The sequence below is a fragment of the Aulonocara sp. 'chitande type north' Nkhata Bay genome, linkage group LG3 (genome assembly GCF_057382095.1).
Source record: "Aulonocara sp. 'chitande type north' Nkhata Bay isolate Kocher_YH1m ecotype deep benthic linkage group LG3, A_spYH_male_GT1.1, whole genome shotgun sequence".
NCBI lineage: Eukaryota > Metazoa > Chordata > Actinopteri > Cichliformes > Cichlidae > Aulonocara > Aulonocara sp. 'chitande type north' Nkhata Bay.
This window is the reverse complement of record NC_141346.1, coordinates 61390425-61415436: the sequence shown is the minus strand read 5'-3', so window position 1 is coordinate 61415436 and position 25012 is coordinate 61390425. Positions and strand designations below refer to the sequence as shown.

General features: G+C 41.9%; 1 protein-coding gene across 5 annotated transcripts in view; it reads right to left on the bottom strand.

The window, feature by feature from the left end:
- LOC147336447 (protein NLRC3-like) overlaps positions 1-25012 on the bottom strand; it is a 154882-nt gene that overhangs the window by 78795 nt on the left and 51075 nt on the right. For 3 of the 5 annotated variants that reach the window (XM_086287040.1, XM_086287041.1, XM_086287042.1), the window contains exons 1-2: positions 7942-9686; positions 6255-6431 (exon numbers count right to left, since the gene is read on the bottom strand). In XM_086287040.1, the coding sequence (XP_086143166.1) occupies positions 6255-6431; positions 7942-9581 (1817 nt within the window). In that variant the 5' untranslated portion in view covers positions 9582-9686. Of the gene's footprint in view, positions 1-33; positions 230-3423; positions 3601-6254; positions 6432-7941; positions 9782-9897; positions 9975-11790; positions 11927-25012 lie in introns of those variants that run through there. The other 2 variants (XM_086287044.1, XM_086287043.1) reach the window with 2 other exon arrangements.

Here is a 25012-nt window from a genome sequence, read left to right as displayed (position 1 = left end):
CACAACTTTCACATCATATTCATCTCAGCACAACTAAAACATGCTGACTGACCTCAGAGTTTCAAGTCCACATCCTGGACTCTCCAGGAAACCACACAGATGCTTCACTCCTGAATCCTGCAGCTTGTTGTTGCAGCTCAGCTCCAGCTGTCTCAGATGGGAGGGGTTGGACTTCAGTGCTGCTGCCAGATAATCACAGCTGATCTCTGACAAACCACAGCGACTCAATCTGTATAAAGAATGAAAGATGTAAGTTTATTAGACAAAGTGTGAGCTTGAAATCATTCAGTGTTTCATCATCTGTTCAGAGCTGAAGAAGGTTCAGAATGTAGAAGTTTAGAAAATGGAAACTCCAAACAGCTGACAGAGTTCATACGCCTTTGTCAGGGTCAAATTCAAGCAAGACCATGTGAAAATTAAAACACATCATCCTAGGTGAACTTAAACACCTTTGTTCCCCTTTTGTTAAGACATAGAAAAGTACACCACACAAAAATACTGCAAAAGGAAACGGTCGCCTTATATACATAGTGTATAAACTCAAAATGCACATTTCACTTCAAATTAAGATTAAGGCTTTGAACAGATCACATAGTTCAGTTCAACATATAAGACTTTAAGAATGCACAAGCATCTACTTAAAATCTATTTAATTTATCATCCATGATATTATTTTGTACAATTCCAATGTATTTTGTTCATCTCCCTTAAATAAACAGGCAGTCTTAAAGTATGAAATATTCATATACAAACACATATAAATGTGTGTACTGTCTCAGTGGCTGATAGTACCCCACAGGCCTCAGTGTGAGCTTGAAGACATTTATAATGTTTAAGTAGTTTAATGTGCAGGTGCTGACGATAAACACATTTTGAATGAAAGCCGGGGAACTTTGGTAGCACAGAAACAAGTGGCTATTCTTTGTGACTATATGGATCACTCACAATACCATTATTTCACACAAAGGCACCAAATTAATACTCAAAAAAGCTGCAGCAATACACACAAATATAAACAGTACTTGGTGACAACTTTGCTTTTAGCCTTTAACCCTTCTTGACTACTTTTGATGTGGCCTCTATATTTTACCTTTAAAAACAGTTCATCTTGCCAATCTGTTATTTTCTCATTTTGACCAACTGTATCAGCACAATTTATCTAAATTCAGACAAAATTTAAAATACACGTAGAAAGTGATATTTTGACTGTAAAAACCACACACATGTTTAACGAATCATCTTCATAACTTGAAATGCAAATAGAGATTGTACACTTTTAAAAATACGCACACGTTTTGCAAACAACAAAGTTATATGGTACTATTTACCAAAAAATGCAGCCAAGGCTCAGACGTTTTTCATATAATCATTTCAAACTATTTACAGAACAATCAGGTGTCAAACAATAGTTTGTGTCACTCTAACACATATGAGAACAGCACAGGGATAAACCTGCAGGTCTGACAGCAGGTGTGTCACTCAGCGTTTACACTGCAATCTGCCTTTGTTGGCTTTAAGGCAGCAACTGTGACGATCACTAGTAGAACTGACACACAAAACAAAACAACAGCTACACACTAAATACACAAGACAACAAACTAACTTGAGACCAAACACGGTAAACGTCACAAATCTCTCACGTATCAAAACTCTCTCTCTCTTTCGCTCACTCGCTCTCTCTTGCCGGTCACTCCTAAAACTTCCCCCTTTTGCTAAACAACCAAATGTCATGTTTCCATATCATTTTTGATTGGTCGACATGGTACATTTTCCCACCTATAGGGCTTTGGAGCGTGATGTCACGGGAGATGGGCCACGCCCCCTTCCGCCATGACAGTAGGCCAGCCAAAGGATACCATTTCAGCTATGGATCGTACGTGTTGTGTTGTCGGTTGCAACGTTAGATCACACGATCGTGAAGGCAAGAAGCTGGATAACGGGCTCTCTTTTCATCGTTTTCCATCCTGGAGGCAACGTGAGGGATCCCATGTATCCGATATTACTAAACAAAGACGTCAGGCTTGGATTGCAGCGGTGAGACGAGCGGATATCGAGTTCTCTGCAATCCCCAGCTTTTTGTTGGTTTGCTCACGGCATTTTCTTTCCGGTGAGTTCTAAATTAATTCATATCACTCTTGAAAGGCTTTTAGTGTTATTTTCAACGTGCTGAGGTCATAGATAATGAGATAAAACATGCTAATGTGTGATGCTGCAGAACCACATCATGTCGACTGAGTAGCTTATGATTTGGCATTATTGCAGGCAAACCAGCATATGAAATGGATGTAACAAATCCAGACTGGGCACCAACACTGCACATGGGGCATGACGACATACCTGTATCAGACTCGGACCGGCACTCAAGGCGTACGCAACGGAAGCGAAAAAGAGCACCCATCGGAGGTAAACAACCCCCCCCCCCCTCTAAAAACATACTAAATTGCTATCACTGTACACTAATCCGCACATAACTTCCAGATGAATCACACACCTGTCATTGGAATATTGGTGTACATTTACCTTATGTCTAATTTTATCTTACAGGCTTTCGTTATGCAGCTGCAGAGTCTGAAGGTGTGCCCCGTGCAGAAGTGATTGATGAAGATCTGACAGAAGACCAACAGCAAAATCACAATGTCATGGAGGCAGTGGACAGCAGTTGTGTTGGACAAGTGGAGGTTGAGGTACCAGCTGCAAATGTGGATATACTGAAGAAATGTAAACCTTTTAAAATGATGACAGATTACAAACTCTCAGCTGTGTCTGTAATCAAACCTCTGTAACTTTGCTTCACTTCAGCAGCATCAGCTCATGTTCACATGTTGATTCATGGTTTGCTTCAGTTTTTGATGGACTGCAGAATATTTTGAAGGTTATCTGCTATAAAAAGCCAGAACAGGAAAATCTGCTTCATGTGTTTCTGTTTGATCCTCAGTGACTTTGACACAAAGGCCTCTGCTGTGATGATCACACCTCTGATCAAGTCTCACAGTGTCAGCTTTGTTTTTATACATATGGATATGTGCTGATAAATGATCAGAGTTATAATATTTCCCACTGTCTGCTGTGTGCCGTGACCTTTGACCTGCTAAAGACAGTCAGCTGTGGATTATTCATTGTTGTGTCTGATACTTAGAACTGTGAGGAAGAACACTACACAGTTAATCAGGGTCCCCTCTCTCTGAATCAGGAAAGGTGGGCAGGCCGCGTGTGGGCCGCGGGCCATACGTTGAGTCTCACTGTTTGAAATGTGAACATTGTTCTGCTGCAGTCAATGGACGAAACCAGAGAAGAAGAAAACAGACTTTACCATGAAGATCCTCAGTGTGGATCAGTATAATATCAGCCTGATGTCTGCAGTTTAGTGTCAGCACAACTTTCACATCATATTCATCTCAGCACAACTAAAACATGCTGACTGACCTCAGAGTTTCAAGTCCACATCCTGGACTCTCCAGGAAACCACACAGATGCTTCACTCCTGAATCCTGCAGCTTGTTGTTGGAGCTCAGCTCCAGCTGTCTCAGATGGGAGGGGTTGGACTTCAGTGCTGCTGCCAGATAATCACAGCTGATCTCTGACAAACCACAGCCCCACAATCTGTATAAAGAATGAAAGATGTAAGTTTATTAGACAAAGTGTGAGCTTGAAATCATTCAGTGTTTCATCATCTGTTCAGAGCTGAAGAAGGTTCAGAATGTAGAAGTTTAGAAAATGGAAACTCCAAACAGCTGAAGCCAACAGGAAGCAGCTTCAAACAAACACAACAAGAGAAAAAACTCTGAATGTTTCACATTAAAGTCGTACATTTATCATAAAAACAGGACAAAGACTTGAAAAAGTCGTGTTTTTCCTTCCAGGAACCACAAGGCTTCACTTTTAAAGGTGAAGTGTGAAAGAAATGGACATATTTGAAGTCCAACACCTTTTTCCAGTCACATTATTAAAGCAGACAAACTACAAGCTCATTTTCATTCCAACAAGTCATCTTCTGACCTGGACTAACAACACTGGTCTCTATGTGCAGCTGGCTGTGAGACCAGTGCTCAGGGACCGTCTACAAAGTGCAACACTGAAAGAACATCGCACACTAGCTGTGTCCCAAAACGTCGGCTGCATCCTTCGGAGGACCCGGTATTCGCGGTCTACGTGGGCCGGGTCCTTCAAAGATCGAAAAGGCTGGAAGTGCGAGGCTGTGAAATGGGACGGTCTAGCCTTCAGATTTGCGTCACCGCTGTCTCGGTGGAGTTTAATAAACTCGGCCATCTGCTCCTTGCTATCTAAAATATAACAGGACACTGGCGTAAATTCTCGACCGTCTCACACTTCTGTTTAATCAGTTTCCTGTTTAACGTTTATTCAGCTGTGTGAAAATCCCGGAGAAACTTTGATCTCAGCCAAACCGATTTACTCCGGAACAAATAAAACACAGAAAAAAGGCAAACAATTACATTTTTAAGTTCTCCGAGTGACTTATATATCGTGTTTCACCTGAGTAGTGAAAGAGCGGGGTCTGAAAACGATGAAGCCGGGCGTCCGCTGCTCTCGCTGGCTGGAGTGACCATTGAACCCCCCGGCTTGCTAGCGAGCGGGTGGGGAACAGACGTCTCCGAAAACGTCGGCACACTTTTGCAAATATGCGATGTCTTGATAAACCAAGCAGATATTTGAAGTTTACACAGCTACTTTCTCACCTGAAAATATGTTAAAAGTTTATTTTGTGACCCAGAAAGATTAATAAGAGTAATTTGAAAACTTAGTAGCTGCCGCCATTGTTGGCAGCTGAAATTTGGCTGGGCCGCGCTATGAATTCTGGGATATGGTGGGCCACGAAGGACACACCCGACGAATCCTTCAAATTCGGGGAAATGAAGGACGCATTTGTCGGGCACATTTGAAGGAGTCGACAAATACGGACAGCCTTCATCGCCTGGCTGTGATGTAATCGGCCTTCAAATGCAGCCTCTGGAGGATGCAGCCGACGTTTTGGGACACAGCTACTAATTTGCTTCCATCATCCAACCTGAAGAGGAAACAGAGACGCCTCCCCTTCAAAGTAAAAGCTGCTCCTTTTGGACACAGTATCAAAGAAAGTCTACAGTATAACATAGAAAAGACAGAACAAAGTTTTGGTTGTTTTTAAATTGTGCAGAAATGAAACTACACTAAGCTCAATTATGTGACAGACATTTCATCCCATGTCAGTTTGGCCTCATCCTGGGCCGGATTATCCAGCACACACTCTGACCACAGGCCCAGGGGCCACGCACAGCTGGGCTCCATCCAAGAGACAGGAAACAAACCAACACAATAATAAAAAGCACCATGTGATCTTCTTACATCTTCAAGACAAACATAGTAAAAACATGAGCACATTTGTTTCCTGATAAAATGATGTGACAGGTAGAACAGAGTAAAGTGGTGGTGTTACAGCCTTTCTCCCCTCTGCTGCCGAGGCTGTTAGTCTCTCCCAAACTCAGCTACAGGACTTCCAAATGAATGAAAGCAGCAGAAGTGGCTTTACAAATGAAAGAGGAAGAGGAGAAGAAGAGGAGAGGGAGGCCACCCTGACCATCACTCCAGCTGAAAACATCACACTTCCATTAAAGTTGGTGAGAAAATGTTGAGCAGGATGAGCTGCTGGCTAATCTGGAGGCTGTAGCAGCAGCTCACAGTCACAGTGGATTTCCACTCATGAAAAAGCTCTGGCTGCTTCATTTCTCATCTCATATCAGAGACTTTAATGCTTCACTGAAGCTGTACTGTGATGCTTCCATATCCCAGTGAGGCCTCCATAATGATTTCAGCTGTTCTGTACACACACTGTGTGCCCTGTATGGCTCAAAGTCTCTGCAGCCTGTTTTTATCTGCTATCATCAGATCTTCATCATCCTCATTCACATCCCTCACACACTCTACAGCCTCATCAGCACTGACTTCATCTTCACTGACTGATGGAGCACAACATGAACCTGTGGAGGCTGAAACACTGTCCTGTCAAACATCTCCCCGTCACCACTCCACTTCTGTCAGCCTTTAAATGAACCCTGCTCAAGTCTGTCACTTCTGTTTGGAGCCAAAAGGAAAAACTGTTGTTCAGTCGTTTGGAAAGACAACATTTCTGAAAGCACTCAAACTTCTTCACATTTGTCTTCAGACACATCCTGAACATTTAGGAACTGAAGAAAGTTTCAAACATCCATCAAAGACCTGAAATATAGAAAAACAACAACAGCTGCAGTCAGTGAACTCACCTCAGAGTCTCCAGTCCACAGTTTGGACTCTCCAGTCCAGCACACAGAAGCTTCACACCTGAATCCTGGAGGTCTTTATTTCCACTCATGTCCAGCTGTGTCAGATGGGAGGGGTTGGACTTCAGAGCTGAGGCCACAACTTCACAGTGAGACTCTGAGAGTCGACACTGAGTCAGTCTGTGATGATAGAAAATATAAAATGTGTTATTATAAAAGCAGAAAATCTGCATTATAAACACAGACTGAATGTATATGAAGACAAAACAGAGTGAGGTCATAATCTGATGAATCTGCTCTTCACATCTGTGCTTCAGCTCCTCTTACTGTGTTTGACATGACACAACGATTGAGTCTCTCTCAGACCTGCAGACTTTTAATGAGAATCTTTGTTTGGCTTTAATCTGCAGATGAAGGAGGAAGATGGTGTCACATTTAGGCTTCCATAATGTCCACAGTCTGTCACTGAGATCTGATCCAGAGTCAGAGTGAAGACACACATTTGGACTGTTTCCTGTTTTGACTCCAGAACATTTTGAATGAGTTCAGCTCAGTGAAGAGTTCCAGCTGGAAAGATGATCTCTGTTTGCTACCTGCTGTCAGGTACGACTGTTCACGTCCACATGCAGGAAAAACCTGCTGACTGTTACCAAACGGAGCAGAAATCTCATCACTGGACAATAATGATGAATGAACTCAGAGCTGCTGATATCAGATCTGATTTCAGGGGAACTAAACACAGAAATGATTGGCTCATTTTAGCTTTCTGAGCCATTATCTGCTGGTGTGTCGCTAGTTGGCAGAAAATGATTTGTATTCCTGTTCAGGGCTTCAGTGTTTATGAGTCCAGATCCAGGTGACAGCAAGTCAAAATGATGTTACCTGTCTGTGTCCAGCAGCAGCCTGTATTCACTTTGAATATTGTTATAACCTGACATGGATCAGTTTGTCTTTGATTGGTTTGTAAATGTCACTGTTTCCATTGGACCTGAGTGACGTACAAAGACAGAGAGGGAGAGAAAGGAGAGAGAGGATGGAGACAGCAAAGAGAGAGCAAACACAAACAGGTGAGAGTGGACAGGTGACCAAGGTCAGCAACCAATCAGAGAGCTTCTGTTTGACCCACAGTCACTGATGATGACTGCACATAACCAAGCAGTGTGTTACTCTGATATCAAATATGGATCCTGCTCTTATAATAATGATCATCAGATGATATTATTGTGTTATTTTGTAGCTGAATACGATGTTTGTGTGATTATCAGTGAAAGAAGCAGTGAGGAGGATGGAGAGAGAGAGAGGACAGAGGGTGAAGTTAGAAACACTAAAAGGATTTTTCATGGATTTCATGGATGATTTGAGTGATTTCCAGCAGGACACTTAAACATGTCAGTGGACGTCCTAAAGAACATATTCACTGATATGAAACGTGTCATTGAACAGGATTAATATCAGTGGAAACATGGTGGAAACAGCTGTGACTGCATGGATGTGACACACTTCAAATCTGTTCTCCACTCTTGGATTTGGGATCCATGGAGCTGCTGCTGAGTCTGTACAATAAAGGAATGGTGTGGAAGGTTGCAGCGTACGGACACAAACACTTTGTGGTTACAATCTGATTTTATTTTCAACATTAAACTACTAACCTACACTGATCAATGATGTTAATGATCACATCTGGACTCACCCAGCCTTTCTGCAGTTCCTCACAGCTGGAATCAGTCTCTGTTGTCCCTGCTCTGATGTGTTGTACTTCTGCAGGTCCAACTCATCCAGAACCTCCTCTGACATCTGCAGCATGAAGGCCAGAGCTGAGCACTGGATCTCAGAGAGTTGCTTCTTTGATCTGTTCTCTGACTTCAGGAACTCTTGGATCTCCTGAAATAATGAGAGGTCGTTCATCTCCATCAGACAGTGGAAGATGTTGATGCTTCTGTCAGGAGAGATTTCATCACTGTTCATCTTCTTCAGGTTGTTGATGACTCTCTGGATGGTTCCTGGACTGATCTCTGTCTGACCCAGCAGACCTACTAAGAGTCTCTGGTTGGACTCCAGACAGAGGCCATGAAGGAAGCGAACAAACAGGTCCAGGTGGCCATTTTTACTCTGGAGGGATTTCTCCATGACTTTAGTCAAAAAGACATCCAGTGATGTGAAGCTATAAGACTTGAACTTGTTCTTAAAAAAAGATCTGTTTTTGTATTCTTCTCGGAAATTCCCTAGAAAACCTTCTACCACCTCTGTCTTCCTGTTGGTGTGACAGTGGAACATGTAGACAGCAGCCAGAAACTCCTGAATGCTCAGATGAACAAAGCAGTAGACTGGTTTCTGGAAGATCACACACTCTCTTTTGAAGATCTCTGTACAAACTCCTGAGTACACCGAGGCCTCTGTCACATCCAGACCACACTGCTCCAGGTCTTCTTGGTAGAACATGATGTTTCCTTTCTCCAGATGTTCAAACGCCAGCCTCCCCAGCTTCAGAAGAACTTTCCTATCAGCCTTTGTCAGCTCCTGTGGACTCGTCTCACGTCCCTCATGGTACTTGTTCTTCTTCTTCTTTGTCTGAACCAGCAGGAAGTGTGAGTACATGTCAGTCAGGGTCTTGGGCAGCTCTCCTCTCTGCTCTGTAGTCAACATGTGCTCCAGAACTGTAGCAGTGATCCAGCAGAAGACTGGGATACTACACATGATGTGGAGGCTCCTGGATGTCTTCATGTGGGAGATGATTCTGCTGGACAGCTCTTCATCACTGAATCTCCTCCTGAAGTACTCCTCCTTCTGGGCGTCAGTGAAGCCTCGTACTTCTGTTAGCCTGTCAACACATGTAGGAGGGATCTGATTGGCTGCTGCGGGTCGGGAAGTTATCCAGACGAGAGCCGAGGGAAGCAGATTCCCCTGGATGAGGTTTGTCAGCAGCTGGCTGACTGATGACTTCTGTGTGACATCAGACAGCAGCTTCCTGTTGGTGAAATCCAATGAAAGTCTGCTTTCATCCAGGCCGTCAAAGATGAACAAAAGCTGAGAGACAGCCAGCTTCTCTGCTGTGACCTTCTGTAATGTTGGATGGAAAACATGGAGCAGCTCCAGAAGACTGTACTGCTCATCTCTGATCAGGTTCAGCTCCCTGAATGAAAGCAGAACCACCACACTGACATGTTGGTTCTCCAAGCCCTCTGCCCAGTCCAGAGTGAACTTCTGCACTGAGAAGGTTTTTCCAACACCAGCCACGCCGTTGGTCAGAACCACTCTGATGGGTCTCTGTTGGTCAGGTAAGGCTTTAAAGATGTCCTGGCACCTGATTGGAGCGTCATGGAGGGCGTCCATCTTGGAAGCTGTCTCCAGCTGCCTCACCTCATGTTGGGTATGAACCTCTTCACTCTGTCCCTCTGTGATGTAGAGCTCAGTGTAGATCCTGTTGAGGAGGGTTCTACTTCCTGTTTCATCACTTCCTTCAGTCACACGTTCACATCTCCTCCTCAGACTGATCTTATGTTCATCTAAAACCTCCTGCAGACCAACATCTGCTGAAAGAAAGAAAAACAATGAGACTAAAGAGAAAGAAAACTCTTCAATGTCTGAACAACACAAGAAGTCCAGTTTTCAGAAATGAGTCCATCAGCAGACAGATGTTCAGTCTTACTTTGTACACAGCTGCTCTGACTGGCTGTCTGCAGTCCAGCTCTGCTTCTGGATCTTTCTCCACACTGTGCAGAAGCTCTGATGGTGACACAGAAAAGTCACAGTGGAGATACTTCTGTCCACCTTTGATTAGACTCATTATAAAAAGGAAAACAAAGTTTGAACACAGTCATGTTTCCAGTTCACTGACTTACATTTATTCCATGGACACTCACTCTAACCTGAACCACAGCTACAACCCAACATTGTTGAGGCCTCATCTCCTCCTTTCCTGACTGTAGAGGTTAAATATGCAACAACCAACAAATAAAAGAATTTGGTTCATTTCAAAGAAATTCACACGGTGACCAAGTAAAGTAACCGTAGTAAAGGAGACAACATCCCGTTGATGGTGGGATTATTTGAAAGATTTGCTTTAGTCACGTCACCAAATGCAGTTGAACCACCCGTGGATCCATGTTTGACCATTCTACCACTCTGAGCTCTGCTTTTGAATCATTTTATTATTATCATCATTCATTTATTCATTCTTTGGAGGGGGGCTATTTCCTAATGCCGCCCTAATAAGCTGATGTTCAAGGGGAAATATAACAGAAACTCTTTCAGTGTTATTCATTAATAAATTAACAGATAAACTGTGAAGAAGAAAAAACTGAGATTTAAAGGAGAGAGTGAGAAACTTGATCATCCATCCTCATAATACATGTTTATCAGTATCTGCTGTGACCATACTGCAGTAATAACTACAAGTCTACATTTCTGTGACTGTTGATCAATCACAGCAGGAATCTGAGCTCATCTCTGCACACAGAGCAGCTTCAGCTCTGGGATAAACTGCTCGCTTCACGTCCTTCTCAGCTCACAGACACTCATCCTGATATTTTCCTTTAACATTTGATGCTATAATTCATCTGAGTTTACACTTTATCTGCATGAATACAGAAAAACAGACCCAAACACCAGAAACCATCAGTTTCACCATGTAGAATATATTGTTGTTTCCTTGCTTTTAATGCAGAGAAAAACTCTGATTTGGATTTTCTCTGTTCTCTTTGCCACAGCCCATCCCAGCAGCAGCTGAAGCAGCTGACTGTCACAACACTGAATAACACTTTAGGAGGAATTTCAGAGGTCAGTAAAGCTCCAGGTTCAACATCAGTTAATTAATCATAGGTCATCATAAATGTGAACCTGGCTGGCACACATGTTAATGTTAGCCATTTAAATATTAGCAGTTAGCTGAGGCCACAAGAAGAAGAGGCCCTAGAAGAACAATGGATGATAAGATTAGATTTTCAAGACTGGGCAGAGACGTGTTTTCCTTTACTGTCCTCTTACAGAGGAGGGAGCAGATACCAGACGAGGTCACGGAGGTACGGGGAGGATTCGCAGCAGACAGCAAGACTGCCACGTCCATGCGAGAGAGCGATGGCTACGATAATCTCTGTTTTTGTCTCCCTATATAATGTTGTACAGCCCATGTGAGGGTTATCCTCTCTGTGAACCAGATGCTTGATTTCACACAGAGGTCCACCAACTGACTTTGATCAGTTATGGAACGATTTACCTCGACAGGCTCCTTCACTCGCTGCTTTTAAACCTCCTTTAAAACACACTTTTACTCCCTGACCTTTGACCCAGTGTGACATGTTGACTCACTACCTCAGACAGCTTAAAAATAGTCTTTTTGTTTTTTGGTGCTGCCTAAAAGAACCGTAAATATCTGTCCTATATACAGTTATGTTCATATATTTTTGTGCTACATCAGGAAACTCAAAAACATAGTTTGTAATATTTTAATCCTTATTTTTAAAACTGTTTTTGTCATTTTTCTTCTCCCATTGCATCAAAAATCATTATTTACACTGAATAAATGAGTCAGCAGCTCTCTTACATTCTTGCCGCAGGTTCATTACTGAACCTTAGAGGTTGTTCTTTGGACCGGTCACTCCTCACAGACACACAGCTGGATGCTGCAGATCCTGCTCCATCCTCTTCCTCCATCTTCTTGATGTCAGGGTGGAGTTAGTCTGAGAGGCAAACACACACACTCAGAGGTGCTGTTGTACTGGAAGCATCACACTGACGGGTTTCTAAAGTTCTCATTGATCATTTCATGGAGTTTCTGTGGTAAACACTGTCCTGTGACGTATGTGTTATGGTGAGGGTCATGAGGGCTAACCAGCCCCACTCCTTACTCCTCATATTTCAGCCTGAAGCACAATAACAGCCTAAACCTAACCAGGAGGCTGTAACCTCAAAGGGACTTCATGGTTAGAAATAAAGGTTCAATGAAATGAAGCAGATCATAAAAACATGAGTTCCAACTTTAAAAGAAGCATCCACACGATGACGGCACAGCAGAGGAGCACTTTCTCTAACACACTGATTCAGTTCCACTGACACAAGGACACACACAGGAAGGCACACACACACAAGCCTTTATAAGAAACAACACAATCATCTGCGCTTGACTTGTCAATCCAAGTCCTTAGCCCATGAGCCCGCGGTATCAGACCACAGATATTCCCTTACTTTGAAAAAATAAAGCCAGTTTTCAGAACAGACCTGATGTTTATGCTACAGCCTGTTTACCAATATAATCAATATCAGATATCAGAGCAACAGAAACCTCGGTGATCAGGACGCTGGGACTGAGAACAGGAAGTGGCTCAAACGTCACAGTTTCATAACGTCACCCTGAACTCCACTCACGGAGTTTCTGTCGCCATTGTAGTTTTTAAAGTCCCGTGATAAAGGCGGGTCTTTCTGTGAATCCGCACGCTCATTGGCTAATAGCTCGAGATTGACACATCGTTATCCAATGAGCGTGCGGGAACTTCCGACATAAAGTTGTTTCCTTTGAAAAACCAAAGTCTGATTATTTTTGCCTCCACTGACGGAGCCTGTTGTTCCCGCCACAGAGACACAGTAATGTCAGAGCGGTGTTAACACTCACCCTGCCTCAGCACAGCTCTCACTCTCCTCCTGCTCTCTCACACTAAACGGAGGCTCAGCTAAACTCACTTCCTCTCTACTTACAGGAAACCAGCGCTCAGAGGAGCCGACCGGCCTCACATTTCACCCACAGACACGAACAGCGTGGAATTATTTTATGTCATAAGAAGAAACATATTCATGTAAACACTCACCTGCCTCAGCTCCACCTTCCTCCTCCTGCTGCTCTGAACGGAGGCTCAATACTTTCACTTTCACTGCTGCTCCCTAAACACAGAGGATGCTGGGACTTGTAGTTGTTTCCTTGCTGTGCGGTCTTCCTCTTTGTTTGTTTGTGTTTGTGTTCAAGATATTTCGATCATGTGAACATAGGGTTGCCAACTCCATGAGAAATAAATAAGGGACACCTCATGGCCAGGGCCGGGCGACCCAGTTGTCTTCACCCTTCCCAGTGTGGTGAATTTTTTAGCTCTTTTTTTGTGTGTGAAATTATTTTTTTAACCATTTGACTTGAATTTGATTTAAGTAGATGCATATTCTATTCTTTGTGACATGAACACATGAAAATCATTTAGCCATTTATTTTTAGCTCAAAATGACAACATTAACACAGTAAAACAGGTCTCTTTCTTAAACAGAAGCCTGTCCTGCTTAACTCTTGAGAATAAAAGTAAATCTTTCTTTAAAAGAACTCTGTCGTGCTTAATTTAAAATTATATAAATTAATAGAAAACAATAGAAAGAAAAATATTCTTGTAACAGTGCACATTTAGTGCATTTAGTGCAATTGGCTTCAGCTGAGGTATTATTTCAGCTTTTCTAAAGCTAATCAGCTGCTCCTGTTTGTAAACCCTCTTGTTCCCATGATTAAGCATCTTAACTCATCATCATTATTCATCTATGTATTACTTTTATGTATTAGTCATCTATTTGTTGTAATCATCTATCCTTGCAGTTGTTTATTACACAAAATAAATTATATTATCACACTTCTGGCCATATAGCGCTGATATTCACTGCACATGCCCATATTAACCTTAACCAGAGGGTTTAAAAAAACAAACCAGTGTTTACATACCATATCTGCTTCTGCCGTGGCCTGGTGGACAAAAACTTGGTTAAGGGTTCCCCGAGCTTTCACGCCCCTCATGTTCTTCATGTGCCCACCACTAGAAGCATGCCTATGGAAAAAGTGCGCCGGCACACAGTGCAGTGTGCTTTAAAGGTGTTATCGTGCACTTTCCCAGCCAGGCGTTTTCCTTTTCCCATTCCTCCCTGTACTTTTTTTATTTCTCTGAGGGGAACAAACATTGCTCGCTCGTGAGCGTGTCACCACAGCCGCTCACACTGCTCATGCACAAATACGTAAACGTTGGTGAAAAAGACGGAGCAGACCTTCCTAAAGGCCGTTATAACCTTGCACTGCCAGTGGTGAGCTGCACCAGCTGTGGCCTAATGTGGTCCCCCTCAGTTAAGGACTTCCAGGGTGGTGGATATTGGCCTGGCACCTTAAATTTCTGCACCCTGTTTTCAATGGATGTCTTTCAGTCTTTCTATGACATTAAGAAGCTGCAGCAGGGATGTCACTTAAGGCCTTTGTCAAAGTGCTGGATGAACGAACAGCCCATTTTGGAAGGGTGAGTTTCTAAATTTGTCAAGTTTAAGGAAATTGTGCAAATCAATGTTTATGATGACTGTCCGTGAATATTCTGTTGTTTGTCCTCTACTTAAAAGACTGGCCGAATATCAGCTGATGCCTTCAGCAAAAGTTTCTTGGAGTGGAGTGCTGTAAAGTTTGAGGTGGACAGGATGTGCAAGGAGCCATGCTTTAGCTGCCCTGCCTGCACTCCAGACATGCTCGCCGTCTCAGTTGATGGAAACTGCAAGCTTTATCGCTTTCAATCAAATGCAAGGTACGTTATGCATTGTGTACATAAATCAAATATGGATTTGTACAAAAATTGTATTTTGATGTTTCTTTTCAAACAACTGTCACCGTGTTCGTTCAGCACTTCAGAGCAGGGGAACTTTGAAGGTGTCTTCATTGAGAAAGATGAGGAAGTTGCTGAGTTTGTGAAATACATCCAGAGACACACAAATGATGTAAGATACACATATATATCAGTGCTGTCAGCGTTAATCTTGTTAAAATGACGTTAACGCCATAACCATATACTCATACGTGTGTGTGTGTGTGGATACATATTTGGATGGGTGGATATTTATTTTGTTTTTCTCTTGGTGTTGTCGTAATACTATTTACTTGACTTTATCTTAATGTGTACTTCATTTTGAGTAGCTCACACTTGGATGTGCGAGGTATACTGCAGCTTGTAGTCTTGGATACGTTTAAGACATTTTGTTATAAGGTTGAATGAATTCAGCAGTCATGTATTGTGACCTCCTTTCTATAGATCAAATGGGGCGGTGCGTTTCAGGATGGGGCCGGTTCTACAGTTGGAGAAGAGGTGGAACAAGTAAACAGTTTCCTGTCTAGGGCGGCCATCACAACGAAGTACATGTCTAAAGCAGGTGTGTGTCTGTGTGTGAGATTCCACTCAGTCTCCTGCTCATTCATTCTTATTTGTATACTAACTGAAATGCAGGGCGAACAGACATGCTGAGCCTCCTGGCTTTGGGCTGGAACAAAAGGAAAGTGGAACAACTGGGCCGCACTTTGAGCCAGAGATATCTAAAGGTCATTTTTTCAACACCCATTTTAATGTGTGTGGTAATGGGGCAAAAACACCAGTACTCTAAAAATGTCCATATGAATGACATTTATTAATGTATTCTTAGATCATAAGGATCTTTAGAGAACAAGTGGAGAGCCTGAATGCGAGCAGAAATGAGCTGGGTGTGGATGACGACACACTGCAGCAATGGGCTGAAGGTGAGTCTCAATATAATGCACTCGTGTATAACAACAGGACCCACCATGGCCTCATTAAAGAACTTAGAGTTAAGATCTTTCTGACAGTGTCAACAAACAATGAAAAATAAGCTTGTAAAAGCAGAATTGATGGCAGAGTTGTTGCGTTTGATCAAATTGGATTGGACCTGGGTTGAAGTGATGTCGTACTAGTTGGTTTTATAAAGCTGAACACCAACATACTTGTTATCTCATGATAATGCAGCACATGAAGGCTCCAGATGTCTTATAATGAATATCATCAAGTCAGTGATTACAGAGTCCACTGTAGTTTGGTGACTGTTACTCATCCTGTGTTCTGATTAATATTCCTCTCACTTAGAAACGGATCAAACTGATGGCAGCCTTGGAGCGTTGCAGGCACGAGTAGAGCAGCTTGTCGTCATCATCAGAGTGCGAACACAAAGTCTTTACAGACAAAATGGTGTCACAGTTTCTTTGAAACGGACCGTTTGATGCTCAGTTTGTACAGCTTGTACAGCTACTTTGTAAACAGAATAAAATCAGATCCAGGTTTGTTTAAGCTGGATGTGATTTGTTCTAGCAAACGAATTGATGAGTGTAGATTAAAATGTAAATATATGCATTATGTGAAGGTGTTCCTTTTTATGATTATTTACAGATAGCAACAAGAGGCGACACAGAATTCGCAAGGTCATCTTAGATGAGAAGAAACGCTTGGCGGCTGCTGTTGACGACTACAACAAGGAAACAAGCAACAAAGCAAATCGTATCCAGTGATGCCCTCATGCAGAGCGACGTTTGGCCCTGGCAGAGCACAAGTGAACGTAAGCTCTTGATTTCTAAATATCCTTTTTAAACAAACTCCCAGTATCTGAGCAGCAGTTGAATGTTTTGTTCTTGAATCATAATATGCTGCTATGTTTTCCCATCTGATGTTGTTAAACTGCAGCTGCTGCTGACCTCCGGACAAAGAGAAAGGTCTTTGAGAAGGTGATGGCTGTGAGGCGCCTGAGAGAGGAGGAGATGATCCTTTGCAGGGAGATGCAGCATCACTGGACAGTGTTGCGAATGCGATCTGTGGTGTTGGGGACAATCTCCTCAGACTGTAAGCACATCTTTTATTTATTTATACATTTGGTGATGAATTGATTGAAAATAATAGCAGATGCTAAAGTCTTACTGGATCTTTTACCTATATTTGGGTTGCTAGCTAACACTGCCTTCTCCCTTAAAAAAAGTTTAATTACATGATCCTAACTCCTTGTGTTTATGAGGTGAGTTTTTTGTCTGTTTGTTTGTTTTACTTATATTTAATAGTTTTGTTGTTTTTACAGCCTCCCTTGTTGGCATGTCGGAGGATGCACAGAAAGGACTCCATAGCCTGGTTTAAAAACAAAGTGAACTGAAAGCTGAAACGCTCAAAGTAAAGGACGTGTACAAGAGAATCCTCAGCCACCAACCACTCCTGGAAATGGACTCGGAGGAGGAGGAGGACATTCCAGACGATGAGAGTGATTTGAGCACTTCTGATGAAGACTGATTGTGTCATCATTGATGTTATGTTTGCTAGAATAAAAAGTTAATCACATCTGTTTAATGTGATTTTCATAATGTCTGTTTTAGAAATTGCTTATCAACAGACATTTTACATGTTGAGAAGAAAAATGTAATTCCCTTGGTGCAGTTGTTTACCCTGAATCATTCTTTCCCATCTAATTTAATGACTCGTGTACATGTTCAGATACAATAACATCATTTAATTCATGGGATGCTTTCTGGGCTGCTCAAATTATCACAAAATGTAAAAGCACCAGGCAGCACACTCACAAGGACATGTTTTGTTCAGTGTTTTGTTGAAGAAATCAACAAGTACAACTGAGATGTTTGCTGTAGTGGTGTGTTTGTTAAGAAGCATGCCAGCACACTGGTGAACTGACAGTCCCAGAATGCACCCGAGCCAGTGACTCGCCCCAGAACAAATGACATTAATTATCTAGAAAGACAACCGTGATCAAAGACTAAGTAAAAGAGTAGGAAACAAAAGATAAGGAAAGGTACTGTGGGGTAGGAAAGAAAGGCCAGAGCTGTGCAAAATGACCTCCAGCAGGCCACAAATATGCACGTCTGCTCAAACGGTCAGATACTGACTCCATGAGGGTGGTATGAGGGCTCGACGTCCACAGGTGGGGGTTGTGCTTACAGCCCAACACCGTGCAGGATGTTTGGCATTTGCCAGAGAACACCAAGCTTGGCAACTTTGCCACTGGCGCCCTGTGCTCTTCACAGATGAAAGCAAGTTCACACTAAGTACTTGTGACAGAGTCTGGAGACATATTGGAGAACCTTCTGCTGCCTGAAACATCCACCAGCATGATGGTTGGGCAGTGGGTGACTAATGGTGTGGGTGGCATTTCTTTGGGGGACCGCACAGCCCCCCGTGTGCTCGGCAGAGGTAGCCTGACTGCCATTAGGTGCTGAAATTAGATCCTCAGACCCCTTGTGAGACTAAATGCTGGTGCGGGTGGCCCCGGGTTCCTCCTAATGCAAGACAGCGCTAGACCTCATGTGGCTGGAGTGTGTCAGCAGTTCCTGCAAGACGAAGGCATTGATGCTGTGGACTGGCCCGCCCATTCCCCAGATCTGAATCCATTTGAGGACATCTGGGACATCACGTCTCACTCCATCCACCAACTGCACCACAGACTGTCCAGGAGTTGGCAGATGCTTTAGTCCTGGAGTCTGGGAGGAGATCCATCAGGAGACCATCTGCCACTTCATCAGGAGCATGCCCAGGTGTTGTAGTGAGGTCATACAGGCATGTGGAGGCCACACAGACTACAGAGCCTCATTTTGACGTGTTTGAAGGACATTACATCAAACCAGATGAATGATTCTGTATTGCACTGATCAAGGAACCAACCCAATAGGAGCTAAAGGCATCCTCTTCACATTACTTAACATAGTGAGTTTATACTATGTTTAATGTGCATTTTCTTCATCAGTCTAGAACATAACATGTTAGCGCTCCCTGGTTCTTTTTGGAGACAGATCCTGAGACAGCAGGCAGCTTTGGAGAACTCATGCCAGCTGTGGTCATTAAGGAATCCTTTGATTTAATATTGATTTCATGACAACTATCCTCAGGCACATATTCCTGGATATATACAATGACACGAGTAGACACTAACCCCCAGCAGTCTGGTGCTATGACAGCATAACTAAGGGCTGACCTGAACCAGCCCCAACTATAAGCTCTATAAAGAAGTGAAGTCTTATGCCAACTCTTAAAAGTCTTGACCATGTCCACCTCCAAAACTCATAATGGACTTTGGAGGACAGCTATCAAGCTCCTCACAGAGGAGCAGCTTGACAGCTAACAGCTCCCAATTTAGTTTAGTCCAAATACATGAATTCAAATTGAGGTGATAACTATTTATCAACAGTATGAATGTCTGTTCCCGTCCAACAAAGTTGTTACTACATACCATGTTGAGCAAGGCTTCCACTTGACTTTAACTTCTTCTTTTTCCTGAAAAACATGATATAAACAAACAATTAATTCAGAAAGACATGCAGGTTGCATACAAAAAGGAGCCTACAAACATTTGTGTACTGTTGAATGGCTCAATATATTATACAGTTAGTTTACAAAAACATAAGAACCACTACAATGCTTGTACTGCCAGCATCGAGTGCATGTCAGCAAAGCAACACTGCTTACATTGTGGCTCACAAGCTCCACTCCTTTTCATCAAAACCAAAATTTTATCTACATTCTGTTTTTTACACTTTAAATCCCAGTTAGGTTAAATATTACCAGTAGCTTTTCAGATAAAACAGTAATAAAGTCCTAATGGTTTCATAAATCTTCATATTTTTTTTCATATAAGCATCGGGGACAAGGCTGTCTTGCAACTGTTGAGGTCACTAGTGTGCGCCCTATTTCTTCCAGGATCACTCTTCATTTGTAGGTTTTAGTGGACTCCTACTACTGTGAAGTGGTTTTCATGGGACAGGGGCTTGTATTCCAAGATCTGGGAGATTGTAGAAATGAGCTGTGATGCCCTTCTTGCCATCTTTCCAGAAATATCAGTGATCTGGAAGCTGTTAGGCTGACTTACAGCAGCAGCACTTTCTGCACCTGCAGAAACTCCAGGACACATTTACTAACAGTGTTTGTTGCTGTGTGTGCTGCAGCTGCAGCTTTGAATTTTTTTTGAGAGCTAATATTTTGGCTTTGGTGTCTTGTTATGAAATGTACAAGAGTAAGAGTGTTAGCATGTGTGTCAAAGCTACGTTTGACTGGGAAACTCAAAGCTCAATAACCTGTATCAACAACAATTCACTGCAGCCTGTGTAATATTTGATGCATCATAATTTATTCCAGTCTATCTTGCAAATACATGTTTGCGTTGCAATGTCATGCACAACACACACAACTATTAGAGCCTTAAGATCAAACCTGCGTCATTCTTTTGGTCCACTGCAGTGTAGCAGTCAAACAAGGAGAAGTGAAGTGGCCCCAAATGGCCAGGATAGAGATCAGAGGGTTAATGCGTAAAATGCATAAAAATATTATTGATTACAGGATAATACATTAATGTTAATATCAACAATAAGCTTTTTACTCTGAAGTTACAAGTATAAACAATGCTGTTGCATTTACACTTACATTTTTTTACTATAAGTATGGAAACAAGTGAACAGCATTTTATAATAAGTTTAACTGGAATTCTGTACACTGAAAAACAAACAACAGATAAAAAACACAAACAAACAGCCAGTGCCTTCATCTGTCCATTAAATGTCAAACATCGCTTTGACCTGTAGTCTCTGCTCGTCAGCACATGCTTTTAAAAAGAGCTCCATGTCCTCTGCAAACTGAAAAACAAAGAGGAAGAAGTCCCTCTACACAAAAACACTGTGGATGACAGGCCAGGCAAACATCTATTGACCTGTTTGAATGCCTCCTCATCATGTGAGCCTTGAAGTTTTTTTGTAAGAAGACTAAGACCACAGTGAGGACGTTTCATTTTCATGGACTTTCCACAAGCCCCAGTTTCATTTAGCACAGAGGGTGGAGCACATGAATGTTCTACCCAAGATTCAGGAAATGGTTTAGATGCTGGAGACGAGACATGGAGAGGGAGACGAGGCTCCACGGAGAGTTCAGTGGGGAGCAGTCCTGAATGCTGACATGACAATAATTGCCTTGCCATATCCCCACGCTGTATGACTGTCATGTTACAGAAGGGCAGTGAAAGTGCACCGGCACATCATTTTGTCTGTAAGAGAGAAAAAAAGAAAAAACATGTAATTTAAATGTAGTTGTATAGAATGCAGTCAGTTTATCTAACAATCAGATTGTACATATTAACAAAAATATCCAAGCCGTCCTCAATAATGAAAGCAAAATGGTGTGGATCACAAGAGCTGTCAGGAAATGTGGTGAACAGGAAAAATATTTAATGAAAACACTTTTTTCTCTCGCTGATGAATGAACTGAACTGTACAATGTGAAAAATAACTTTTAAGTCAACAAAGACCTGCAGAGGTGCTGAAAAGAAGTGCATATTTATGACTTTAACTATGAGGTATATTTAATACCAACATACCTTTGAAAGGCAAAGCACTTTGAATGTGTCCATTTATATGCTGCTCAATCTTTGCCCTGACAGCAGGGCTGAAAGTGGGGAACAGAGGGCAGTGAAACAGCCAACACGTGGTGCATTCCTGCAATTCTGGCCTGGAGGCAGAACTCCAATTTGATATTTGCATCTAAAACAGAGAGAAAAACAGATAAACACCATATACACATTTAAGTTCAGGTTTTAGCAGAAATAACACGTTACAGTTAGCATGTAAGAGATTTGGGAGAAAATTCTTTACAAAAACATAATTTACAAGAAACTTTTATTTGTGACATACGTATCTATTGACATATAAAAGACAATTGAACAAAGGCTAACTAACATCTTGGCAATAAAACAGAATAAATAGAGAATATTAGTATTTATACATATATAAAACTCTCTGTGACGACCTTTACAATGTTTTTGCAGGTGGAATGAGAGATATGAATAAAGTGCAATATGCAGTAAATGGAACAATGTGCATTGATGTTACAGATCGTGAAAAGTAGTGAAGTGAATTTGTTCATAACAAGCAAAAATCAAATACGTTTGAAACTGACCACTAAATGCTAACCAGAGGTGTCAAAAGTGCACATTCTTACTAAAGTTTAGATGCCTCGGGGCTCTGACCGTTGTTGTAGCGCTAACAAAGTGCCAACGTAATCAGTGTAAGCAAACTAGATGATTCCTACAATTATATAATTATTAACGGCAAATTTAGACATGAAAGACTCTGTAACAACCTTTACGATCCACTTGCAAGGTTTCCACAGTCGATGGCTGTATCCCAATTCAGGGTCTGCAGCCTTAAAGTTCGCAGCCTCAACGGTCCATGAACTCTGAACATCTGAACTCTGAAGCATGAACTCTGTGTCAAAGATTCAAGTTGCAGTTATTTATATTTCCTATCACCTTAAATCTTCACTCAAAGACACTCAAGTATCTGTGACAGTGTGTATATAGATGTATCATATATAAGAGACAAATATTGTTATTTTAATATGTTGGCATTACTAAATGTGGCTCAGTGCTTACATATATGTGTAAAAAGCAAATGTACGAGCTGTGATAACTGTGTCTGATAGAATGAAGAGTAGACTGATATATGAAATATTCCTTTATTGGGTGAGAAAATCAGACCATGTCATAACTGCTTTAAGTCATACAGAATAGACATCAGAGCCTTAAACAGGCTGACTTCTGCTAAATGGGTCAAACTGGGCAGAAAGTCTACAAACACATAACATCCTTATAGAATATGATGTAACACTATAGATCAACTTAGCTCAGAATATATAAAGCAAATAAACAATTACAGCAATATGATGCAACAAACACAGCAGTGCTACTGATCCAAAATACTCAAAGCTTCATAGAACTGAAACAAACATTTATTTTTAGCTCCATTCTGCTGCTGATACAGACTTTAGGTTTCTGAACATTAAACTTGTTGCTGCCTTTCATAGTGTGTAACTTGAAGGCCCTGAGTACTTTCTCCCACACTGAAAACACTGGGATGACAACATTATTTGAACATTACCTAATAAGACTGATTCAGCACAGACAGTTATGTTAAACTTTCCTAGCAGTCCTTCACAAACAGGGAACAGTCTGTCTATTCTCTCCATCTGTCAGCTGCTGCTGGCTCTTCCTCCTCCTCTTCCTCACACACTGCTGAGTTTGTCCTGGTGGATCATCAGGGCTGCAAAGCCTCACAGATGATGTGCAGCAGTGGGTCCCTCAGTCTGTCCTCACTCTGGACACTTGCAGTCGTCACACATGGAAATCAAATGTGTGATAAGGTGCAGGATTCAAACACAAGTGTAACTTATAAACACATGTTCATACTTTTATTCCACAATCAGAGAGAAAGAAACAGAGAGAGAGTGCAGGACCATAGCTGGACTCGCCATCGGGCATACCGGGCATTTGCCCGGTGGGCCGCTGGCGATTTTTTGCTTTTATGGGCTGTTAAGATTCATTATTGAGGAAGGGTACAAGAGGTGATCGAAGAATAACCACACCGATCCGGCCGGGTGAAGTCAAACGATGATTTTAATGAACACACGTGTGGGAAGACAACTCTGTACGCAGACAGGAAGTAGTCTTCGACTTAATCAAAGCATGAACAGATATTTTATAGCATCAGGGTTTGTTTACTGACGCCCCTTCATACGTCACAGATACATTTTATACATAGATCAGATCAACATCATCATGACTTTTCACCTAGAAAATCATCTTTCTATTTTCATGGCTAGCCCTTCCTGTCTACCTTTCAGTTCTTATCTTGTTCCTCTTTCTTGCCGAGACACCAAGAAACGGTTCCTCTTTTACCAAGACAATTTTGCAGTTACAGCCAAACATAACTAACCTCTTCCTCTAAATAAATCTAATTTAAAGTGTGTGTGTGTGTGTGTGTGTGTGTTGACCTCACATGCTCTTTGTGTCATCTCTTCACCTACTGTCTGTGTCTCGTCCTCAAATGCTCTTTCTCAATTCACCTGTTGCACTTCTGACCTTTTACCAGACCAGAAGCTCACTGAGACTATGTGTATGTCTTCTACTAAATAAATGTTTTAATCAAGAACCTCTACTAAAACCTTAATATAAAATGATCTGATATATAAGTGTTTTGTAAGCATGTATTGCAATTCCTTCTCTGGCTCCAAGTCACTTGCACAATAGATTGTCCGAACATCGCGCCGAACAAAGCTTCCGACCCCCAATTAATTGACCGAGCTCCAACTCTTTAATAAGCACAGATATGCATTGTGTATAAAATAGTCATAACTGCTTAAGGCCTTCTTAAAGCTATCTGTTACATTGTTAAAGCCTCGTCTTAGCCTGCGGCTCAAAATAACTTCCTGCTTTCACTTCTGCATACAACTTCCTGTCAGCCTGCAACTCAGTCTTTCTGAAAGAGACACTGTTTAAACCTTGGAATGCAATATCCATGCTGCAGATTATATTATTAATGCAATGACAATTATTTAACAATAGCAGTAAAATAATTTCCCTCCTCGACACTCCCCCTTTTGACCTCTGGAACACCAGAGGTCACAATACATTGTGTCCTCACGCAGACCCTTCTCTGGTGGTCTCGAACCTCGAGATCTCCAGGATCCTCGCCCCTCCTGTGGTCGCCGAGATCGATCTTCTGCAAAGGAAACAAAACACCTTCTCTTGCATCTCCCTAACTTATCCTATCTGGGACTCTTTAATCAAAAGCCTGATCCTAATTACCTTCTTAACTTATTGACTTGTATTTATGTATACTCTTCAACGTTACTCATCACTTTAAAATTCTTTTAAGCGCTGGTTTCACGTCCAGTTGCTCGCTCTACTTTCCCTTATCTGATCATCAACATCCTGTGCACAAGTTGTCGCTGCTGCAAGTTAATCTACTCCAAAAGAAAACAACCACTTTAATCAATTAAGTTTAAGCATATAAGCAATTACTCCTGTATACATTTCATCATAGCTAAATGCTGCCTTGAAACAACTCCTATGTGTTAACACTAACTTCATTTTAAAACCTCACATTTCCTATGTTATCACCTGTTTTGGTATAGCCTTTTTATTTCATTTTGCTCCTTTTAATGTAACAATACCTTCTAATTCTAATG